This window comes from Melanerpes formicivorus, unplaced genomic scaffold (genome assembly GCF_026170545.1).
Source record: "Melanerpes formicivorus ecotype bairdi unplaced genomic scaffold, bMelFor1.0.p_v2 SCAF_2731, whole genome shotgun sequence".
NCBI lineage: Eukaryota > Metazoa > Chordata > Aves > Piciformes > Picidae > Melanerpes > Melanerpes formicivorus.
Genome location: NW_027145082.1, coordinates 248 through 21,846, shown reverse-complemented (window position 1 = coordinate 21,846; position 21,599 = coordinate 248). Strand labels below are relative to the sequence as shown.

The window sequence follows — 21,599 nt, the reverse complement described above, 5'->3', positions numbered from 1 at the left end:
GATGGGGGAGATGGGAACGTGGGGGGCACTGGGGGGATGGGGGGGATGGGAATGTGGGGGGGCACTGGGGGGATGGGGGGGATGGGGGGTACTGGGGGGAAGGAGGGGGATGGGGCATGGGGGGAGTTGGGGGCGATGGGGGTGCGAGGATTATGGGGGCATGGGGGGGGCACAAGGGACACTGGAGGGGATGGGGGGGCAGGGGAGGGATGTAACGTGGCAGGCACTGGGGGGATGGGGGCCAAGGCGGGGCAATGGGGAGCACTGGGGGCATGGGGGGGCACTGGGGGCATGGGGAGCACAAGGAGCACTGGGGGCATGGGGGACAAGGGGGGCATGGGAAGCACAAGAAGCATGGGGGGCAAGGGGGGCACCGGGGGCATGGGGAGCAGAAGGGGCATGGGGGGTACTGGGGGCATTGGGGGCAAGGGGGGCAAGGGGAACAAAAGGGGCATGGGGGGGGCATGGGGGGGCATGGGGCCAAGGGGGGGGCATGGGGAGCACAAGGGGCATGGAGTGCACTGGGGGCGTGGGGGGCAAGGGGTGTATGGGGGGCATGGGGACCATGGGGAGCACAAGGGGCATGGAGGGCATAGGGGGCATGGTGTGCACTGGGGACATGGGGGGGCACTGGGGGCATGGAGGGCATGGGGGGCACGGGACACTGGGGGCATGGGGGGCAAGTGGGGCATGGAGGGCATGGGGGGCAAGTGGGGCATGGGGAGCACAAGGGACATGGGGGATATGGAGGTCACTGGGGGCATGGGGGGCAAGGAAGGCACTGGGGGCATGGAGTGCATGGGGGGCACGGGGCACTGGGGGCATGGGGGGCAAGTGGGGCATGGGGAGCACAAGGTCATGGGGGGGCACTGGGGGCGTGGGGGGCAAAGGGAAAGGTGAACACAAGGGGCATGGGGAGCACTGGGGGCATGGGGAGCACTGGGGGGCATGGGCTCCATGCGGGGGGTGGCGGCTGGGGGGGTCGTGGGGGTCCATAGGACTCCTTAGGGGTCCGTAGGGTTCCATAGAGGTCCATGGGGGATCCATAGGGATCTATATTCCTGTCGCGGTCCGTGCGTGAGGGCCGGTGGGGGGGTGGGGGGGTGGCGGGGGTCCAGGTGCCGGCGCCCACCCTCCCCCCTCCCCCCGCAGCGGCCATCCTGGACGAGCGGTCGGGCTGCGGGCGGGGGGGAGCGGCTGGCGCTGGCGCTGGCCCGGGAGCGCCTCAATGGCATCCTGGGGACCCCCCCCCGGGCACGGCTGGAGGTGGAGATCTTCGAGCTGCAGGGGGACAGCCAGTACGAGACCACCGACACCAGTGAGCCCGCGGGGGGGGGGCACCGGAGGGGGGGGCCGGGGGGGCACAGGTGAAGGGCTGGGGGGGCGCTGGGGGTGGGGCTGGGAGCATGGGGGTGGGCCTTGGGCTGGGGGCTTTGGGGGGTGGGCACTGGGCAGGGGCTGGGGGAACTGGGATGGGCACTGGGGGCACTGGGGTGGGGCTGGGAGCACTGGGGTGGGCACTGGGGCTGGGGGCTGTGGGGTTGGGCACTGGTGAGGTGCTTGGGGCACTGGACTGGGGCTGGGGGCACTGGGGTGGGCACTGGGCTGGGGGCACTGGGGTGGGGGGTGGGGATTGGGCACTGGGCTGGGGGCTGTGGGGTTGGGCACTGGTGAGGTGCTTGGGGCACTGGACTGGGGCTGGGGGGCACTAGGGTGGGCACTGGGCTGGGGGCACTGGGCTGGGGGTGGGGATTGGGCACTGGGCTGGGGGCACTGGGGTTGGGCACTGGTGAGGTGCTTGGGGCACTGGACTTGGGCTGGGGGCACTGGTGAGGGGCTGGGGGCACTGGGGTGGGCACTGGGCTGGGGGCACTGGTGAGGGGCTGAGGGCATGGGCACTGGGCTGGGGGGCACTGGGGTGGGCACTGGGAAGGGGCTGGGGGCACTGGGATGGGCTCTGGAAGGGGCTGGGGGGCACTGGGGTGGGCACTGAGCTGGGGGCGCTGGTGAGGGGCTGGGGGCTGTGGGGTTGGGAGCTGGGGGTGGGCTTCCCCTGGTGGCAGGCGCGGGTGCCAGCTCCCGGCCCGGCCGTGCCCCACAGTGTGCCAGATCCTGCCCAAGGGAGTGGTCTCGGTCCTGGGCCCTGCTGCCAGCCCCGCGGGCCGCCGCCACCGTCAGCCACATCTGCGGCGAGAAGGAGGTCAGGGGGAGGGGCTGCGGGACACCCCCCCCCCCCCCCCCGCCGCGGGACCCCCTCCCCGCGCTGACAGCCCCAATCCCCTCCCCTCGGTGCCCCCAGCCCCCACCCCCCCTCCCCATCAAAATCCACCCCGGGACCCCCCAGAACCCATCCTAGGACCCTCAGTTCCATCCCAGGACCCCCAGACCTCTCCCTGTCCCCCTTGAGACCCCTCAGTGTCCCTCATTCCTTCTGCCCCCTGCACCCTCTTGGTTGCCCCCCACCCCCGCCCCCCCAGACCCTCTCCACCCCCTCAGTGCCCCCCCAGCGCCCCCCCAGTGCCCCCAGGACTCTCCAGTCCCCTCCATTCCCTCTGCCCCCCCGCACTCCCTGATGCCCCCGGTTGCCCCCAGCCCCGCCCCCACCCCCCTCACCGTGGGTGCCCCTCCCCTGCCCCTCCCCCCCCCAGATCCCTCACATCAAGGTGGGGCCGGAGGAGACCCCCAGGCTGCAGTTCCTTCGCTTCGCGGCCGTCAGCCTCTACCCCAGCAACGAGGACCTGAGCCTGGCCCTGGGCCACGTCCTGCGCAGCTTCCGCTACCCCCCGGCCTCCCTCATCTGCGCCAAGGCCGAGTGTAGGGGGAGGGGCGCCGCGGGGGGGGGGAGGGGGGGGCACGGTACCCCAGGGGGAGGGGCGGGGGGGGGACACGTGGGGGGCTTGGGGGGCGCAGTGGGGAATGGGGCGACTGGAGAGTCTCAGGGGGACAGGGAGGGGGCTGGGGGGCACTGGGAGGGGGCTAGGGGGGCACTGAGGGGGGTGGGGAGGGTCTGGGAGGGCACCCCAAGGAAAGGAGGGTCAAGGGTTGGGGGTACACGGGGGGGGCATGGAGGGCTTGGGGGGGGAAAAGGGAATGGGGGGGGCTGGAGGGTCTCAGGGGGACAGGGAGGGGGGCTGGCAGCATCAGTAAAGGGGTTGGGAGGGGGGATTGAGGTGTCTGGGAGGTCCATGGGATGGGTTGGAGGCCAAAGGCTGGGTTGGAGGTGCGAGGGCTGGGTTGGAGGCCGAGGGCTGGGTTGGAGGTGCTAGGGCTGGGTTGGAGGTCAAGGGCTGGGTTGGAGGTGCGAGGGCTGGGTTGGAGGCCAAGGGCTGGGTTGGATGTGTGAGGGCTGGGTTGGAGGCCAAGGGCTGGGTTGGAGGCCGAGGGCTGGGTTGGAGGCCGAGGGCTGGGTTGGAGGCCCATGGGAGGTGGCTGCAGGCCTGCTGCGTCTGGAGGAGCTGGTGAGGAGGTTCCTGATCTCGCGGGAGACGCTCTCGGTGGCGGGTGCTGGACGAGGCCCAGGACCCAACCCCCCTGCTGAAGGAGATCCGCGATGACAAGGTCACCACCATCATCATCGACGCCAACGCCTCCGTCTCACACCTCGTCCTCAGCAAGGTGCCCCCAGGGCCTGGGGCAGGGGGCTTGCAGCACAGCGGGGAGGCCTTGGAGCATGGGGATGGAGGCCTTGGAGCATGGGATGGAGGCCTTGGAGCAAGGGGATGGAGGTCTTGGACCACGGGGGATGGAGGCCTTGGATCATGGGATGGAGGCCTTGGAGCATGGGGATGGAGGTCTTGGAGCATGGGATGGAGGCCTTGGAGCATGGGGATGGAGGCCTTGGACCACGGGGATGGAGGTCTTGGATCATGGGATGGAGGCCTTGGAGCATGGGGATGGAGGTCTTGGAGCATGGGATGGAGGCCTTGGAGCATGGGGATGGAGGTCTTGGACCACGGGGATGGAGGTCTTGGAGCATGGGATGGAGGCCTTGGAGCATGGGGATGGAGGTCTTGGAGCATGGGATGGAGGTCTTGGACTATGAGTCTGAGGTCCTGAACCATAGGGATGGGGCCAGGGGTGGTCCAGGATCATCAGGATGTGGCTATGGGAAGGGTTCAACATGGGTTGGGGTCACCATGGGTTGGGGTCACTATAGAGTTGTGGTCACCATGGGTTGGGGTCACTATAGGTTGGGGTCACCATGGCTTGGGGTCACCATTGGGTTGGGGTCACTATAGAGTTGGGGGGTCACTATAGGTTGGGGTCACTTTAGGTTGGAGTCACCATGGCTTGGGGTCACTGTTGGGTTGGGGTCACCATTGGGTCGGGGTCACTATAGAGCTGGGGTCACTATAGATTGGGGTCACCATGGCTTGGGGTCACCATTGGGTTGGGGTCACTCTAGGTTGGGGTCACCATAGCTTGGGGTCACCATTGGGTTGGGGTCACCATGGGTTGTGGTCGCTATAGGGTTAGGGTCACCATGGCTTGGGGTCACTTTAGGTTGGGGTCACCATAGCTTGGGGTCACCATTGGGTTGGGGGTCACCATTGGGTCGGGGGGTCACTATAGAGTTGGGGTCACTATAGGTTGGGGTCACCATGGGTTGGGGTCACTATAGAGTTGGGGTCACTCTAGGTTGGGGTCACCATGGATTGGGGTCACCATGGTTTGTGGTTGCTATAGGGTTAGGGTCACCATGGCTTGGGGTCACCATTGGGTTGGGGGTCACCATTGGGTCAGGGTCACTATAGAGTTGGGGGTCACTCTAGGTTGGGGTCACCATGGGTTGGGGTCACTATAGAGTTGGGGTCACTCTAGGTTGGGGGTCACCATGGGTTGGGGTCACTATAGAGTTGGCGTCACTCTAGGTTGGGGTCACCATGGGTTGGGGGTCACTATAGAGTTGGCGTCACTCTAGGTTGGGGGTCACCATGGCTTGGGGTCACCATTGGGTTGGGGTCACTATAGGTTGGGGTCACCATAGGTTGGGGTCACCATGGGTTGGGGTCACTATAGGTTGAGCTCTGCACCTTCTCCCCCCACCTGCAGGCCTCAGAGCTGGGCATGACTTCAGCCTTCTACAAGTACATCCTGACCACCATGGTGAGCTGGGCACCTCTTGACCTTCCATTACCCCTGGTGACCACCTGTGACCCCTGTTGACCCCTGTTGACCCCTACTGACCTCGGTTGACCTCCATTGACCACTGTTGACCTTGGTTGACCTTCTGTTGTCCCCTGTTGACCTTCAGCAATCCTTGGTGGCTCCTGGTGACCTTAGTTGACCTGTGTTGACCTCTATTGACCTTAGTTGATCTCCATTGACCCCTGGTGACCCCTGGTGACATCTGTTGACTATGGTTGACTTCTGTTGACCTCTATTGATCTTTGTTGACTTCCATTGACTGCTGTTGACTCCTGTTGACCTTCATTGACCCCTGGTAAACCCTAGTGACATCTGTTGACCATAATTGACCTCTGTTGATCTCCATTGACCTTTGGTGACCTCCATTGACCCCTGTTGATCCCTGTTGACCTCTGTTGACCTTTGTTTACCTCTGGTGCCCTCTGGTGACCTCTGTTGCTCCCCTGTTGCCCCCCTGTTGCCCTCTGTTGACCTCTGGTGCCCTGTGTTGCCCCCTGTTGACCTCTGTTGACCTCCATTGGTCTCCATTGACATCTGTTGACCTCTGTTGACCCCTGGTGCCCTCCTGCCCCCCCCCAGGACTTCCCCCTGCTGCGCCTGGACGCCCTGGCCGAGGCCCCCCTCCACGGTGTTGGGGTTCTCCATGTTCAACACCAGCCACCCCTTCTACCTGGAGTTTGTCCGCAGCCTCAACATGTCCTGGAGGGAGAACTGTGACCTCAGCCCCTACCCTGGCCCCGCGGTGAGGGGGGGACCCCAAACCCCTGGGGAGACCTCCCAAACCCTGCAGGAGAACCCCAAAACCCCATAGGAGAAGCTGAGAGCCCATGGGGGGACCTCAAACCCCCTGTAGGAGAGCCTCAAAACTCCACAGAACCTCAAAACCCCATGGAAGGATCTCAAACCCCTGTAGGAGAACCCCCAACCCCCCATGGGAGACCCCCAAAACCCCATGGGAAGATCTCAAACCCCTGTAGGAGAACCTCAAAACCCCATGGGAGGACCTCAAACCCCTGTAGGACAACCTCAAAAGCCCTATGGGGGGGACCTCCAACTCCCATGGGGGAGGGAGGGGGGCTCAAACCCTATAGGAGAAGCCCAAAACCTCATAGTGGAACCCAGAACCCATAGGAGAAGCTCAAAGCCCATGGGAGGTCCTCCTTCATCTCCATGTCCTCATCTCCACCTGTCCCATCTCCTCCACATTCTCCATGGCCTCATATCTTCCTCCTCCTCCTCCTCCTCCTCTCCTCCTCCTCTTCCTCCTTCTCCTCCTCCTTCTCCTCCTCCTTCTCCTCCTCCTTCTCCTTCTTCTCCTCCTCCCTCTCCTCCTCCCTCTCCTCCTCCCTCTCCTCCTCCTTCTCCTTCTCCTTCTCCTTCTCCTTCTCCTTCTCCTTCTCCTTCTCCTTCTCCTTCTCCTTCTCCTTCTCCTTCTCCTTCTCCTTCTCCTTCTCCTTCTCCTTCTCCTTCTCCTTCTCCTTCTCCTTCTCCTTCTCCTTCTCCTTCTCCCTTCTCCTTCTCCTCCTTCTCCTTCTCCTTCTCCTTCTCCATCTCCTTCTCCTCCTCCACTTTCTCCTCCACCTCATCCATGTCCATCTCCTTCATCTCTCCCATCCCCTCCCTCTCCCCCTCCTCCACCTCTCCCTGCCCTGCCCCGCCCTTGGTGCCCGCAGCTGTCGGCGGCGCTGCTGTTCGACGCGGTGCATGTGGTGGTCGGAGCGGTTCGGGAGCTCAACCGCAGCCAGGAGATCGGAGGCCGGCCCCTGGCCTGCGCCTCCCCCAGCATCTGGCCCCACGGCACCAGCCTGATGAACTACCTGAGGATGGTGAGGGGCAGGGGACAACCTCCCTGGAGTGGGGGAGGGAGGGGGCACCTCCAGGGTCACCCAAACACCGCTGGGGAACCTCAAAACCCAACTGGGGACACTAAAACCCAACTGGGGAGACCAAAATCCTCCTGAGGGACCTCAAAACCCAACTGGGGACACTAAAACCCAACTGGGGAGACCAAAAGCCTCCTGAGGGACCTCAAAACCCAACTGGGGACACTAAAACCCAACTGGGGAGGCCAAAAGCCTCCTCAGGAACCTCAAAACCCAACTGGGAAACCTCAAAACCCAACCGGGGAGACCAAAATCCTCCCTGAGGGACCTCAAAACCCAAATGGGGACACTAAAACCACAACTGGGGAGACCAAAAGCCTCCTGAGGGACCTCAAAACCCAACTGGGGACACTAAAACACAACTGGGGGAGACCAAAAGCCTCCTGAGTGACCTCAAAACCCAACTGGGGAACCTCAAAACCCTCCTGAGGAACCTGACAACCCCAACTGGGGACTTCAAAACCTAACTGGGAACAACAAAACCCAACTGGGATACCTCAAACCCTCCTGAGGAACCTCAAAAAGTTGCTAGAGTGACCCCAAAGTCCTGTGGGACCCCAAAAACCCACCTGGAAGACCCCAAAAGCTCTTCTAGAGGACCTCAAATGCTCCTTGGAGGATCCCCAAAAGCTTCCTGGAGCCCCAGAAGCTCCTTGGAGCCCCCAAGCCCTTCTTGAGGTTCCTCAAAGCAACCCAAGGGTTCTTCAAACCTTCTCCATCTTCCTCTGGAGGTCTCCAGAAGTGGATTTTGGGGTGGGGTTGGATCTTTTTGGGGGTGGGGAAGGGTCTTGCTCCCCTCCCCCCCCCCATGTCCCCTCCTGCCCCAGATGTCTTCTCCTGGCCCAGGTGGAGTACGATGGCCTGACAGGGAGGGTGGAGTTCAACAGCAAGGGCCAGAGGACCAACTACACCCTGCACGTGCTGGAGAAGGGACGCCATGGCCACCGCGAGGTCAGCTCCGCCATGGCCACCACCACCACGTGGTCACCAACCCCATGGTCATCACCCCATGGTGGCCACCACCCCATGGTCATCACTGGCCCATGGTCTCCACTCCATGGTCACCACCACCCCAAGGTCACCACCACCCCATGGTCATCACCACAGGTTCACCACTACCCTGCGGTCACAACCACTCCATGGTCACCCCACCATGTTCACCAACACCCCCATAGTCATCACCACCCCATGGTCACCCCCCCATGTCACCCCCTCATGGTCACCACCACCCCATGGTAACCACCACCCCATGGTCACCCCCTCATGGTCACCACCACCCCATGTTCACCACCACCCCATGGTCATCACCACCCCATGGTCACTACCCCATGGTCACCACCACCCCATGGTCACCCCACCATGTTCACCAACACCCCATAGTCACCACCACCCCATGGTCACCCCCCCATCGTCATCACCCCATGGTCACCCACCACCCCATGGTCACCACCACATGGTCACCATCAGCCCATAGTTCATCACCCAATGGTCATCACCACCCCTTGGTCACCACCACCCCATGGTCACCACCACATGGTCACCATCAACCCATAGTTCATCACCCAATGGTCATCACCACCCCTTGGTCACCACCACCCCATGGTCACCACCACATGGTCACCATCACCCCATGGTTCATCACCACCCCATGGTCACCACCACACGGTCACCATCACCCCATGGCCACCACCACCCCATGGTCACCACCCCATGGTCCCCACCCCACGGTCATCTCCATCTCCCTGTGGCCGCAGTGTGCCGCGCGGCTGAGCCCCACTGGTGCCCGCAGGTGGGGGTGTGGTACTCCAACCGCACGCTGGCCATGAACGCCACCACCTTGGCCATCAACGGCTCCGACAGCTTGGCCAACAAGACCCTCATCATCACCACCATCCTGGTGAGCCACCGCCCCCTGGGGACCTCCTGGGCTGGGGGGAGGGGCTGCGACCCACCCGGTGTCTCCTTGGGGTCTCGCTTTGCGGGGAAGTCTTCAGGGGGTTCCAGCAGGTCCTGTTGGGGGGCTTCATTTGGGGTTTCCTTGGGCTTCTGATGAAGGATCTCCATCACCTTCATCTGGGGGTGGTCCTAGAGGTCCTCTTGGGCTGTCCTTGAGGGCCTCTTGGGGTGTCCTCATTGGGGCCTTCATCACTGTCACCTTGGGGGCTTCATCTGGGGTGGTCCTTCAGGTCCTCTTGGGCTGTCCTCCATCACCTTCACCTTGGGGTCTTCATCTGGGGTCCTCTTGGGTGTCTCCACTGAGATCTCCATCACTATCCCCATGAGGTCCTCTTGGTGACTCCATCTAGGGTCTCCTTGGGGTCTTCATCTGTTGAACTCCCATTGAGGCCCCCTTGGGTTCTCCTTTGGGTTCCCTTTGGGTTCCTCCTCGGCTTCTCCATTGGCTTCTTGGCTTCTCCGTTGGGGTCCTCCTTGGGTTTTCCACTGGGTTCTCCTTTGAGTTCCTCCTTGGGTTCTCCATTAGGTTCCTCTTTGGGTTCCTCCTTGGCTTCTTCCTTGGGTCCTCCATGGGCTTCTCCTTGGCTTTTCCATTGGGTTCTTCCTTAGCCTCTTCTTTGGCTTCTCCATTGAGTTCCTCCTGGGCCTCTCCATTGAGCTCCTTCTTGCCTTCCTCCTTGGCTTCTCCATTGCCTTCTCCATTGACCTCCTCCTTGGCTTCTCCATTGCCTTCTCTATTGACCTCCTGCTTGCCTTCCTCCTTGCCTTTCCATTGCCTTCTCCACTGACCTCCTCCTTGGCTTTTCCATTGCCTCTTCCATTTACCTCCTCTTTGGGTTCTCCATTGCCTTTTCCATTGACCTCCTCCTTGGCTTCTCCATTGCCTTCTCCATTGCCTTCCTCCTTGGGTCCTCCCCTGCCTCCAGACGCTCCACTCTGGCCTCCCCTTCCCCATCCCAACCCCCTGGTGGCCACGTGGCTGTGTCCTTCCTTCCCCCCCAGGAGAACCCCTACGTGATGCGGGTGGGGGGCGCCGGTGGGCCCGAGCGCTACGAGGGCTTCTGCGTGGACATGCTGCAGGAGCTGGCAGGGCTCCTGCACTTCCGCTTCCACCTCAAGCTGGTGGAGGATGGACTCTACGGCGCCCCCGAGGCCAACGGCTCCTGGACCGGCATGGTTGGGGAGCTCATCAACAGGGTGCGGCCTGCAGGCGGCGCGGGGGCTCCGGAGGGGCTGCTGGCGGCGGCTGGGGGCAGTGATGGGGGCTTGGGGTTGAGTGATGGAGATCTGAGGTCTTCTGGAAAAGGTTCTGGGGGTGTGGGGTCAAGTGATGGAGGTTTGGGGTTGAGTTATGGGGGTCCGGGATGTTCTGGAGAAGGCTCCGGGGGTCTGGGGTCAAATGATAGAGGTTTGGGGTGGAGTGATGGAGGTCTGGGGTTGAGTTATGGGGGACTGGGGTCTCCTGGAGAAGGCTCTGGGGGTCTGGGGTCAAGTGATGGAGGTTTGGGGTGGAGTGATGGAGGTCTGGGGTCTTCTGGAGAAGGTTCTGTGGTCTGGGGTCAAGTGATGGAGGTTTGGGGTGGAGTGATGGAGGTCTGGGGTCTTCTGGAGAAGGCTCAGGGGAGCTGGGGTAAGTGATGGAGGTTTGGGGTGGAGTGATGGAGGTCTGGAGCTGAGTTATGGGGGACTGGGGTCTTCTGGAGAAGGCTCTGGGGGTCTGGGGTCAAGGGATGGAGGTTTGGGGTTGAGTTATGGAGGTCTGGGGTTGAGTTATGGAGGTCTGGGGTTGAGTTATGGGGGTCTGGGATGTTCTGGAGAAGGTTCTGGGGATCTGGGGTCAAGTGATGGGGGTTTTGAGGTCAAGTGATGGAGGTTTGAGGTTGAGTGATAGGGGTCTGGGGTCTTCTGGAGAAGGTTCTGGGGGTCTGGCTTCAAGTAATTGGGGTCTGGGGTTGACTTATGGAGGTTTGAGGTTCAGTGATGGGGTCTGAGATCTTCTGGAGAAGGTTCTGAGGGTCTGGGGTCAAGTGATGGAGGCTTGGGGTTGAGTTATGAAGGTTTGGGGTTGAGTTATGGAAGTTTGGGGATGAGTTATGGGGTCTGGGGTTGAGGGATGGGGGTCAGATATTCTGGAGAAGGTTCTGGGGGTCTGGGGTCAAGTGATGGGGGTCTGGGGTGGAGTTAAGGAGGTTTGGGGTTGAGTGGTGGGGTCTGGGGTCTCCTGGAGAAGGTTCTGGGGGCTTTGGGGTCTTCTAAAGAAGATTCTAGGGGGAGTGAGGTCTTCTGGAGGAGCTTCTGGGGGTTTGGGGTCAGGTTCTGGGGGGTTGGGGTCTCCTGAAGAAGGTTCTGGGGGTCCCTGGACCATTTGAAGGCCACCCCCTGGAGGTTTGTGTCCTGGTGTCCTCCCAGAAAGCTGACCTGGCTGTGGCTGCCTTCACCATCACGGCCGAGAGGGAGAAGGTCATCGACTTCTCCAAGCCCTTCATGACCCTGGGCATCAGCATCCTCTACAGGGTCCAGATGGTACTGCTGCGGGAGGGGAGGAGGTCCTGGAGGTGGTGGAGGTGGTGGTGGTGGGGAGGAGGCCCTGGAAGTGGTGGAGGTCATGGTGGGGAGGAGGTGATGGAGATGGTGGAGATGGTGGAGGTGGTGGGGGAGAAGCTGATGGAGGTGGTGGGGGGGGGGGGGGGGGGAGGAGGTCCTGGAAGTGGTGGAGGTCATGGTGGGGGAGGTCCTGGAGGTGGTGGTGGGGTGGTGGTCTTCATGGGGGGGCGGTGGGTCTATGGTGGTGCTCCAGAGATGGTGGGGTGGTGGTCCAGGGGCAGTGGTCTGGCGTGGTGGTCCATGGTGTGTGTGTGGGGGTGGTCCGGGGGGGTGGTCAGCGGGGGTAGGGTGGTGGTCCGGCAGCAGTGGTCCACGGTGGTCTGGGCCGGTGGGGGCAGTGGTCAGTGCAGGGGAGGGGGGTGGTCTGTGGGGGTGGGGGTGGGGGTCCGTGCAGGTGGTCCATGGGGGTGGGTGGTCAGTGCGGGTGGTGGGTGGTCTGTGGGGGTGTGTGGGTGGTGATTGTGGGTGGGTGTGGGTGGTGGATGGGGGTCGAGGTGGTCTGAGGTGGTGTGGAGGTGGAGGTGTGTGGGGTGGTGGGTGGTCCGTGAGGGTATGTGGGTGGAAGTGTGGGGGGTAGGTGTGTGGGAGGTGTGTGGTGCTGTGTGGGTGGGGTCATGTGGGTGGGTGTGGGCCAGCATTGGGTGCAGGTTCAGGTGTGGGTGCAGATGTGGGTGGGCACGGGTGGGTGTGGGTGTGTGGGCAGTGGGTGCGGGGGTGGGTGTGTGGATGTGGGTGCAGGTTGGTGTGGGTGTGGGTGCAGGTTGGAGTGGGTATGGGTGCAGCTGGGTGTGAGGTTGGGTTGGGTGCAGCTGGGTGTGGGTGTGGGTGGTTGCGAGTGAGTGCATGTGGGTGTGGGTGTGGGTGTGTGTGGCTTGGTGTGGGTGCAGGTGGGTGCTGGGTGTAGTGGGTGCTGAGTGTGGGTGTAGGTGTGGGTGGGTGTGGGTGGGCATTGGGTATGGGGTGTGGGTGTGGGGGTGTGGGTGTGGGTGGGTGCAGATGGGTGTGGTTGTGTGAGTGTGGTTGCAGGTTGGTGTGGGTGTGTGGATGGGTGCGGGTGTAGGTATGGGTGCATGTGTGGGTGGGTGTGGGTGCGGATGGGTGTGGGTGTGTGGATGCAGGAGTGGGGTGCGGGTGGGTGTGGGTGCAGGTGGGTGTGGGTGTGTGGATGCAGGAGTGGGTGCGGGTGGGTGTGGGTGCAGGTGTGGGTATGGGTGTACGTGCAGGTGGGTGTGGGTGCAGGTGTGGGTATGGGTGTATGTGCAGGTGGGTGTGGGTGCAGGTGTGGGTATGGGTGTATGTGCAGGTGGGTGTGGGAGCAGGTGGGTGTGGGTGTGTGGATGCAGGTGTGGGTGCGGGTGGGTATGGGTGCAGATGTGGGTATGGGTGTACGTGCAGGTGGGTGTGGGTGCAGGTGGGTCTGGGTGAGGGTGTGAGTATGGGTGTGGGTGCAGGTGGGTGTGGGTATGGGTATGGCTGTGGGTTCACGTGGGTGTGGGTGCATGTGTGGGTGGGTGTGGGTGGGTGGGGCTGAGTGTGGGTGCAGGTGGGTGTGGGTGCGGGTGGGTGTGGGTGCAGGTGGGTGTGGGTGCAGGTGGGTGCAGGTGGGTACAGGTGGGAGGTGGTGCGGGGAGGTTATGGGAGGTTGCGGGTGGGTATGGGTGCGGGTATGGATGTGGCTCTGGGTGGGCGTGGGGCGCACGGTGCCGACGCAGGGCCGGTGCCCCCCAGGGCCGCAGGCCTGGGTACTTCTCCTTCCTAGACCCCTTCTCCCCTGCCGTCTGGCTCTTCATGCTCTTGGCCTACCTGGCCGTCAGCTGCGTCCTCTTCCTGGCTGCCCGGTGAGCCCCGCCCCCGCCCCGCCCCGCCACACCTCGGCAGGACCCGAAGGGACGACCCCCCCCGGGGCAGCCCAGGGCAGCCCCCCCAAGGTCCCTCCAGAACCTTCTTGAGCTCCTCGGACAATGCCAGGGACCAGCCCCAGCTCTTTGCTGGGTCCGGGACGGCTCTGGGGGGCAACAAGGAGCTCCCGGATGGGCTTTTGGGTCTCGCTTGGCCGCACCTCAAGGGTCTGAGGAGCTCCTGGAGCTCCTGGTGCGGTCATCTCAGGGCTCTGGGGCCGGGGAAGCTCCTGCTGCGTTCTGCCTGGGATGGAGCAGGGCTGGAGAGCTGCTGGCTGAGGTCCTCCTCGCTGTGCTGCTTCCCCCAGGCTGAGCCCCTACGAGTGGTCGCGGCCCCAGGCCTGCCCGCGGGAGCGCCAGGAGCTGCTGGAGAACCAATACACCCTGGGCAACAGCCTCTGGTTCCCTGTCGGAGGCTTCCTGCAGCAGGGCTCCGAGGTCATGCCCAGAGCCCTTTCCACTCGCTGCGTCAGTGGCGTCTGGTGAGACCTCCCCCTCCCCCTCCTCCTCCTCCCTCTTCTCCTCCTTCTCCTTCTCCTCCTTGTCCTTCTCCTTGTCCTTCTCCTCCTCCTTCTCCTTCTCCTCCTCCTCCTCCTCCTTCTCCCTCTGCAGCTGAGGTGGGCTGTGGTCTGCCCATGGAGACCCTCCCAAGCAGCTGACCTCAGCCTTCCTGCCCCTGTGGCCGCGGGGGTGTTCCTCCAGGTGGGCCTTCACCCTCATCATCATCTCCTCCTACACGGCCAACCTGGCCGCGTTCCTGACGGTGCAGCGCATGGAGGTACCGATCGAGTCCGCCGACGACCTGGCCGACCAGACCAACATCGAGTACGGCACCATCCACGCCGGCTCCACCATGACATTCTTCCAGGTGAGCAGCTGGCCAGCAACAGCTGCTGGCAGCCCCAGCTGGCCAGAGACAAGCCCAGGCACAGGCAGCGCAACGTGACCCAACCCAACTCAAGCCAGGTCAACCCAACTCAACCCACCCCACCCTAGATCAACCCAACTCAACCCAACACACCCTAGATCAACCCAACCCACCCTAGATCAACCCAACTTAACCCAACCCACCCTAGATCAACCCAATTCAACTCACCCCACCCTAGATCAACCAAACTCAACCCACCCTAGATCAACCCAACTTAACTCAACACACCCTAGATCAACTCACCCCACCCTAGATCAACCAAACTCAACTCAACCCATCCTAGATCAACCCAACTCAACCCAACCCACCCTAGATCAACCCAACTCAACTCAACCCACCCTAGATCAACCCAACTTAACCCAACCCACTCTAGATCAACCCACTCCACCCTAGTCAACCCAACTCAACCCACCCCACCCTACCTCAACCCAACTTAACCCAACCCACCCTAGATCAACCCAACTCAACCCAACCCACTCTAGATCAACCCAACTCAACCCAACCCACCCTGGATCAACCAAACTCAACCCAACCCCACCCTAGTCAACCCAACTCAACCCACCCCACCCTACCTCAACCCAACTTAACCCAACCCACTCTAGATCAACTCACCCTAGATCAACCCAACTCAACTCACCCCCCCACCTCAACCCAAATTAACCCAACCCATTCTAGATCAACCCACCCCACCCTAGATCAACCCAACTCAACCCAACCCACCCTGGATCAACCAAACTCAACCCAACCCCACCCTAGTCAACCCAACTCAACCCACCCTACCCTACCTCAACCCAACTCAACCCAACCCACCCCACCTCAACCCACCCCACCCTACCTCAACCCAACTCAACCTAGATCTATGCAACCCAACCAAAATAAATCTAACCAGGGTCAACTCAACCCAATCCACCCTAGATCAACTCAACCCAACCCCCATTAGATCTACCCCTTCCACCCCCCAGCTCCTCCCCTGACCCCCTGCTGTCCCCCAGAACTCGCGCTACCAGACCTACCAGCGGATGTGGAACTACATGCAGGCCAAGCAGCCCAGCGTCTTCGTCAAGAGCACGGAGGAAGGCATCGCCAGGGTCCTCAACTCCAAGTATGCCTTCCTGCTGGAGTCCACCATGAACGAGTACCACCGGCGCCACAACTGCAACCTCACCCAGATTGGAGGCCTGCTGGACACCAAGGGCTATGGCATTGGCATGCCCCTGGGTATGGCGCCCCCTGCAGGCTGGGGCTGGTGTGGCTTTGGGGGCTTCTCATTGGGTCTGGGATGGATTTGGGGTCTTCTAGTCAGGTCTAGGATGGGTTTGGAGTCTTCTAGCTTGGTCTAGGATGGGTTTGGGGTCTTCTAGTCAGGTCTATGATGGGTTTGGGGTCTTCTAGTTGTGTCTATGATGGGTTTGGGGTCTTCTAGTTGTGTCTATGATGGGTTTGGGGTCTTCTAGTTGGGTCTAGGATGGGTTTGGGGTCTTCTAGTCTGGTCTATGATGGATTTGGGGTCTTCTAGTCGGGTCTATGATGGGTTTGGGGTCTTCTAGTTGTGTCTATGATGGGTTTTAGAGTCTTCTAGCTTGTTCTAGAATGGATTTGGGGTCTTCCAGTCAGGTCTGTGATGGCTTTGGGGGTCTTCTAGTCAGGTCTAGGTTGGGTTTAGAGTCTTCTAGCTTGGTCTAGAATGGATTTGGGGTCTTCTAGCTTGGTCTGGGTTGGATTTGGGGCCTTCTAATCGGGTCTATGATGAGTTTGGGGTCTTCTAGTTGTGTCTATGATGGGTTTGGGGTCTTCTACTTTGGTCTAGGATGGGTTTGGGGTCATCTAGGATGGGTTTAGGGTCTTCTAGATGGGTCTGTGGTGGATTTGGAGTCTTCCTGTGGGGTCACCAATGGTTTTGGAGGTTTAGGGAGGTCCTGGGCCACTCTGTGGTGCCTCCAGAGCACAGAGGAGAGGTGGATGAAGACCCCAAGCCTGGTGTCCCTCCCATCTGCTGTCTCCCCCAGGCTCCCCATTCCGGGACGAGATCACTTTGGCCATCCTGCAACTACAGGAGAACAATCGCCTGGAGATCCTCAAGAGGAAGTGGTGGGAAGGAGGCCACTGCCCCAAGGAGGAGGACCACAGGGCCAAGGGTAGGTGGACAACCCTTGGCTTTGGGGCCTAGGTTGGGTTTGGGTTCTTCTTGTGGAGTGTAGGTTGGGTGTGTGGTCTTCCAGTTGCATCTAGGTTGGCTTTGGGTTCTTCTATTTAGATCTAGGGTGGGTTTGGCCTCTTCTTGTTTTGTCAAGGTTGGGTTTGGATTTTTCTTGTTGGGTCTAGATAAGGTTTGGGTTCTTGTTCTTGGGACTAAGTTGGGTTTGGGTTCTTCTTGTGGGGTGTAGGTTGGGTTTGGGTTCTTCTATCGAGGCATTGGATTGGTTTGGGTTCTTCTTCTTGGGTCTAAGTTGGGTTTGGGTTCTCCTATTGAAGTCTAGGATGGGTTTGGGTTTTTCTTGTGGGGTGTAGGTTGGGTTTGGGGTCTTCAAGCTGGGTCTAGGTTGGGTTTGGGATCTTTTATTGGGGTCTAGGATAAGTTTGGGTTCTTCTATTTGGGGTTGGGCTGAGACTGGGTTCTTCTTGTTGGGTCTAGGCTGGGTTTGGGTTCTTCTTGTTGGGGCTAGATTGGGTTTGGGGCCTTCTTGTGGGGTCTAGGTTGGGTTTGGAGTCATCTAGTCTGGTCTAGAATGTGTCTGAAGTCTATTGAGGTCTAGGATGGGTTTCGGTTCTTCTTGTTGGGTCTAGATGAGGTTTGGGGTCTTCTTGTTGGGTCTAGGTTGGGTTTGGGTTGTCCTATTGAGGTCTAGAATGGGTTTAGGTCCTTCTTGTGGGGTGTAGGTTGGGTTTGGGATCTTCTATTGAGGTCTAGGATGGGTTTGGGTGCTTCTTGTGGGGTCTAGGTTGGGTTTGGGTTCTTCTTGTGGGGTCTAGGTTGAATTTGGGTTCTTCTTGTTGGGTCTAGGTTGAGTTTGGGTTCTTCTTGTTGGGTCTAGGTTGGGTTTGGGTTCTTCTTGTTGGGTCTAGGTTGGGTTTGGGTTCTTCTTGTGGGGTCTAGGTTGGGTTTGGGTTCTTCTTGTTGGGTCTAGGTTGAGTTTGGGTTCTTCTTGTTGGGTCTAGGTTGAATTTGGGTTATTCTTGTTGGGTCTAGGTTGGGTTTGGGTTCTTCTAGTTGGGTCTGGGGTGGGTTTGGGTTCTTCTTGTTGGGTCTGGGGTGGGTTTGGGTTCTTCTAGTTGGGTCTAGGTTGGGTTTGGGTTCTTCTAGTTGAGTCTGGGGTGGGTTTGGGTTCTTCTTGTTGGGTGTAGGTTGGGTTTGAGTTCTTCTAGTTGGGTCTGGGATCGGTTTGGGTTCTTCTTGTTGGGTCTAGGTTGAGTTTGGGTTCTTCTAGTTGGGTCTAGGTTGGGTTTGGGTTCTTCTAGTTGGGTCTGGGCTGAGACTGGGTTCTTCTAGTGGGGTCTAGGCTGGGTTTGGGTTCTTCTTGTTGGGGCTAGATGAGGTTTGGGTTCTTCTTGTGGGGTGTAGGTTGGGTTTGGGTTCTTCTATTGAGACATTGGATTGGTTTGGGTTCTTCTTCTTGGGTCTAAGTTGGGTTTGGGTTCTCCTATTGAGGTCTAGGATGGGTTTGGGTTTTTCTTGTGGGGTGTAGGTTGGGTTTGGGGTCTTCAAGCTGGGTCTAGGTTGGGTTTGGGATCTTTTATTGGGGTCTAGGATAAGTTTGGGTTCTTCTATTTGGGGTTGGGCTGAGACTGGGTTCTTCTTGTTGGGTCTAGGCTGGGTTTGGGTTCTTCTTGTTGGGGCTAGATTGGGTTTGGGGCCTTCTTGTGGGGTCTAGGTTGGGTTTGGAGTCATCTAGTCTGGTCTAGAATGTGTCTGAAGTCTATTGAGGTCTAGGATGGGTTTCGGTTCTTGTTGGGTCTAGATGACGTTTGGAGTCTTCTTGTTGGGTCTAGGTTGGGTTTGGGATCTTCTATTGAGGTCTAGGTTGGGTTTGGGTGCTTCTTGTGGGGTCTAGGTTGGGTTTGAGTTCTTCTTGTTGGGTCTAGGTTGGGTTTGGGTTCTTCTAGTTGGGTCTAGGTTGGGTTTGGGTTCTTTTTGTGGGGTCTAGGTTGGGTTTGGGTTATTCTTGTTGGGTCTGGGATGGGTTTGGGTTCTTCTTGTGGGATCTAGGTTGAGTTTGGGTTCTTCTTGTGGGGTCTAGGTTGAGTTTGGGTTCTTCTTGTTGGGTCTAGGTTGAGTTTGGGTTCTTCTTGTTGGGTCTAGGTTGGGTTTGGGTTCTTCTAGTTGGGTCTGGGATCGGTTTGGGTTCTTCTTGTGGGGTCTAGGTTGGGTTTGGGTTCTTCTAGTTGGCTCTGGGGTGGGTTTGGGTTCTTCTTGTGGGGTCTGGGGTGGGTTTGGGTTCTTCTTGTTGGGTCTAGGTTGGGTTTGGGTTCTTCTTGTTGGGTCTGGGATGGGTTTGGGGTGTGCTTGGCCACCTTGTGGGGGGTTGGGTAGGTAGACACCCTTGGAGGGTAGGAGGGGGAAGGTCTGGAGGCAGTGGTGGGAGGGCTCCCCCAGCCCCTGCCCCTGTGGCTGTGCTGCAGGGCTAGGCATGGAGAACATTGGAGGCATCTTCGTGGTGCTGGTCTGTGGCCTGATCGTGGCCATCCTGGTGGCCGTCATGGAGTTCGTGTGGTCCTCACGGCGCTCGGCCGAGAGCGAGGAGGTCAGGGGGGGACACCCGTGGGGGGGGAGGGGAGGGGTGTCACAGGGCATGGAGGGAAGGGTCATGGATCATGGGGGGGGTCATGGATCATGGGTTGGGGTCTCTAAGGTTGGGGGTGTGGCTGCCATGGGGTTCCTCTGGTCCTTGAGGGGCTTGGGCAAGACTGAGGAGGTCCAATGGGGGACACAGCTTGGGGTGGGGGTTAGAGGGGGGTGGGGGGGTCAGAGGTCATGGATAGGGGTCAGAGGTCAAGGGGGGGGGGTCATACTTTGGGGGGGGAGTCCAGGCTCTTGGGGGAAGGGTTTGGGGAGGTTGAAGGTCACCAGAGGTGATTAGGTGGGGGGGAGTGGAGAAAGCCTTTTTGGGGGGGGTCCACACTTTTGAGGGGGGGGGGTCTACAAGTTTGGAGGGGGGTCAGAAGTGTTGGATTGAGTCAGAAATGTTGGGGGGGGGGGCTGGGTTATTGTGGAGTGCTCAGAGCTGGTTAGGGGGGCTCAGGGTTGGGAGAGGGGGGCAGGGGGGTTTGGGAGGGTTAAGAGGGGGCAAGGGGTGGTCCAGCATGATGGGGCTTGGTCAGAGGTGTTGGGGGGGGGCCGGACTTTAGGGGGGTCAGAGATATTGGGGGGGGGGGCTCAGGGTTATTTTGGGGGGGGGTCAGAGCCGTTTGGGTGGGTCGGGAATGTGGGGGGGAGGGGGACAGAGGGTTTGGGGGGGATTGAAGCGGCTGGGGAAGGGGGGGGTCGAGGGGCGGGGGGGGGGACCAGCGGGGTGCAGACTTTTGGGGTCCATCGTTGCCCCCTCTCCCCCCCCCCCGCAGCTGTCGCTCTGCACCGAGATGCTGCGGGAGCTGCGCCAAGCGGTGTCCTGCCGCAAGCCTGCCCGCGCCCGGCGCCGCCGCCGCCCCCACGCCCACCGGCCGGCAGCGCTCCACGGCGCGGGGGGGGGGGGAGGCTCCCTGGGCGGGGGGCTGCGGGAGATGCGCTTCAGCAACGGCAAATTGTACTCCGGGACGGCGGAAATCGGAGGGGGAGGGGCCGCCCCCCCTCCCCCTCCCCCCACCGTGTACCCACGTTCGGGTTTGTCCTGAGTGCCGCCGGATTCAGGCGCTCAGGTCGGGACCCCCCCTTCAAAATCCACCTCCCCGCGGCGGGGGGGGAGGGCAAACGGGGCAGCCCCCCCCTCAAAATCCCGGCGGAAGGGGGGGGGGAGGCAGCAGGAGTGACAGAGAAACCTCCCCCGTCCTCCCCCCCCCAAAAAACAGAGATCCCCCCCCTCCCCCTCCCCCTCCTTGTACGCCGTGCGTATGGATCTGGGGGGGGGAGCAGCAGGACCACCCCCCAAAACACAAAGAAGACCTCCCCCCCGCCCCCAAATTCCTGACTCAGCACCTCCCACCCCCCCAAAAAAAAACTGCGCTGTGCCTTCCCGGGGAGGGGGAAGGGAAAGGGGGAAGGGAGGGGTGCTGCCCCCCGGCCTTCCCGTCCCCCCTCCCCCCTCCCCCCAAAAAAACTCTGCCAGGGGGGAGGGGAGAGGGGGTGCTGCCCCTCCCCCCATAAAAAACTCTCTCGGAGGTGAAGGGAGGGGGAGGGGATGGACACCCCCCGCCCCCCCCCCCCGTGCTGTGCCTGGAAGGAGTTGGAGAAACCCCCCCCCGAAAATGAAACAAAGCCGGGGGTGGGGGGGGGGGGAGGGAACAACGGACCAGCGAGGTGGGGGAGGGGGCTGTGGGTTGGGGGGGGTGAGGGGGTCGAGTGGCGAGGAAGGGGGGCACGAGGGGGGGGGGGAGGGGGGGGGGATTATTGATTAATTAATTATTAATTAATTTAGTTTGGTTCCCCCTTTGGTTTTGGTTTCCTTTGGCCCCATTTTCGCGGGGTTTTTATTGGGGGGGGGGTGGGGGAATGAATTTTCCCGCGGTTTTGGGGGAGGGGTGACGTCACACCACCTCATCCCACCCCCCACCCTCCCACCCCCTCCCCACCTTCTCCTCCAATAAAAACCCAGCTGGACTTTTACGTCATCGGAGCCCACCGCCCTCTTCACGCCTCGTGACCCTCCCCCCACGCCCAGCTTCCCTTTCTGCCTCGTTTGCTTTGTGTGGGGATCCCTCCAGGGGGCGCCGTTTTGCCTGGGTGCACCTCCAGGGGGCGCCTGCAAATCTGCGCCGTCTCCCCCAGGGGGCGCCTTGCGCTTGGCTCAGCCTCTGCCAGGCGGCGCCGTTTGCCCGGGGTGCCTCCAGGGGGCGCCTGCGTCCTGCTTGGCTTCCGCCAGGCGGCGCCGTTTGCCCGGAGTGCCTCCAGGGGGCGCCAGCGTTCTGCTTAGCTCCCGCCAGGCGGCGCCGTTTGCCCGGGGTGCCTCCAGGGGGCGCCTGCGTCCTGCTTGGCTTCCGCCAGGCGGCGCCGTTTGCCCGGATTGCCTCCAGGGGGCGCCAGCGTTCTGCTTA

The 21,599-nt window shown here is 61.1% G+C and overlaps 1 protein-coding gene across 1 annotated transcript; it reads left to right on the top strand.

Moving 5' to 3' along the window:
- The first annotated feature begins 672 nt into the window (after nt 1-672).
- On the top strand, nt 673-20,852 carry LOC137461629 (glutamate receptor ionotropic, kainate 5-like). Its single transcript, XM_068171306.1, is given in 23 exon segments — nt 673-834; nt 1,050-1,187; nt 1,189-1,318; nt 2,102-2,160; nt 2,162-2,200; nt 2,649-2,814; nt 3,436-3,497; nt 3,499-3,615; nt 5,053-5,106; nt 5,728-5,775; nt 5,777-5,890; nt 6,822-6,974; nt 7,878-7,982; nt 8,821-8,928; nt 9,990-10,184; nt 11,397-11,510; nt 13,320-13,429; nt 13,798-13,971; nt 14,192-14,357; nt 15,410-15,635; nt 16,424-16,552; nt 19,035-19,156; nt 19,974-20,852. Coding segments are annotated over 23 exon segments (2,961 nt in total). The 3' UTR covers nt 20,244-20,852.
- The last annotated feature ends 747 nt before the right edge of the window (nt 20,853-21,599 follow it).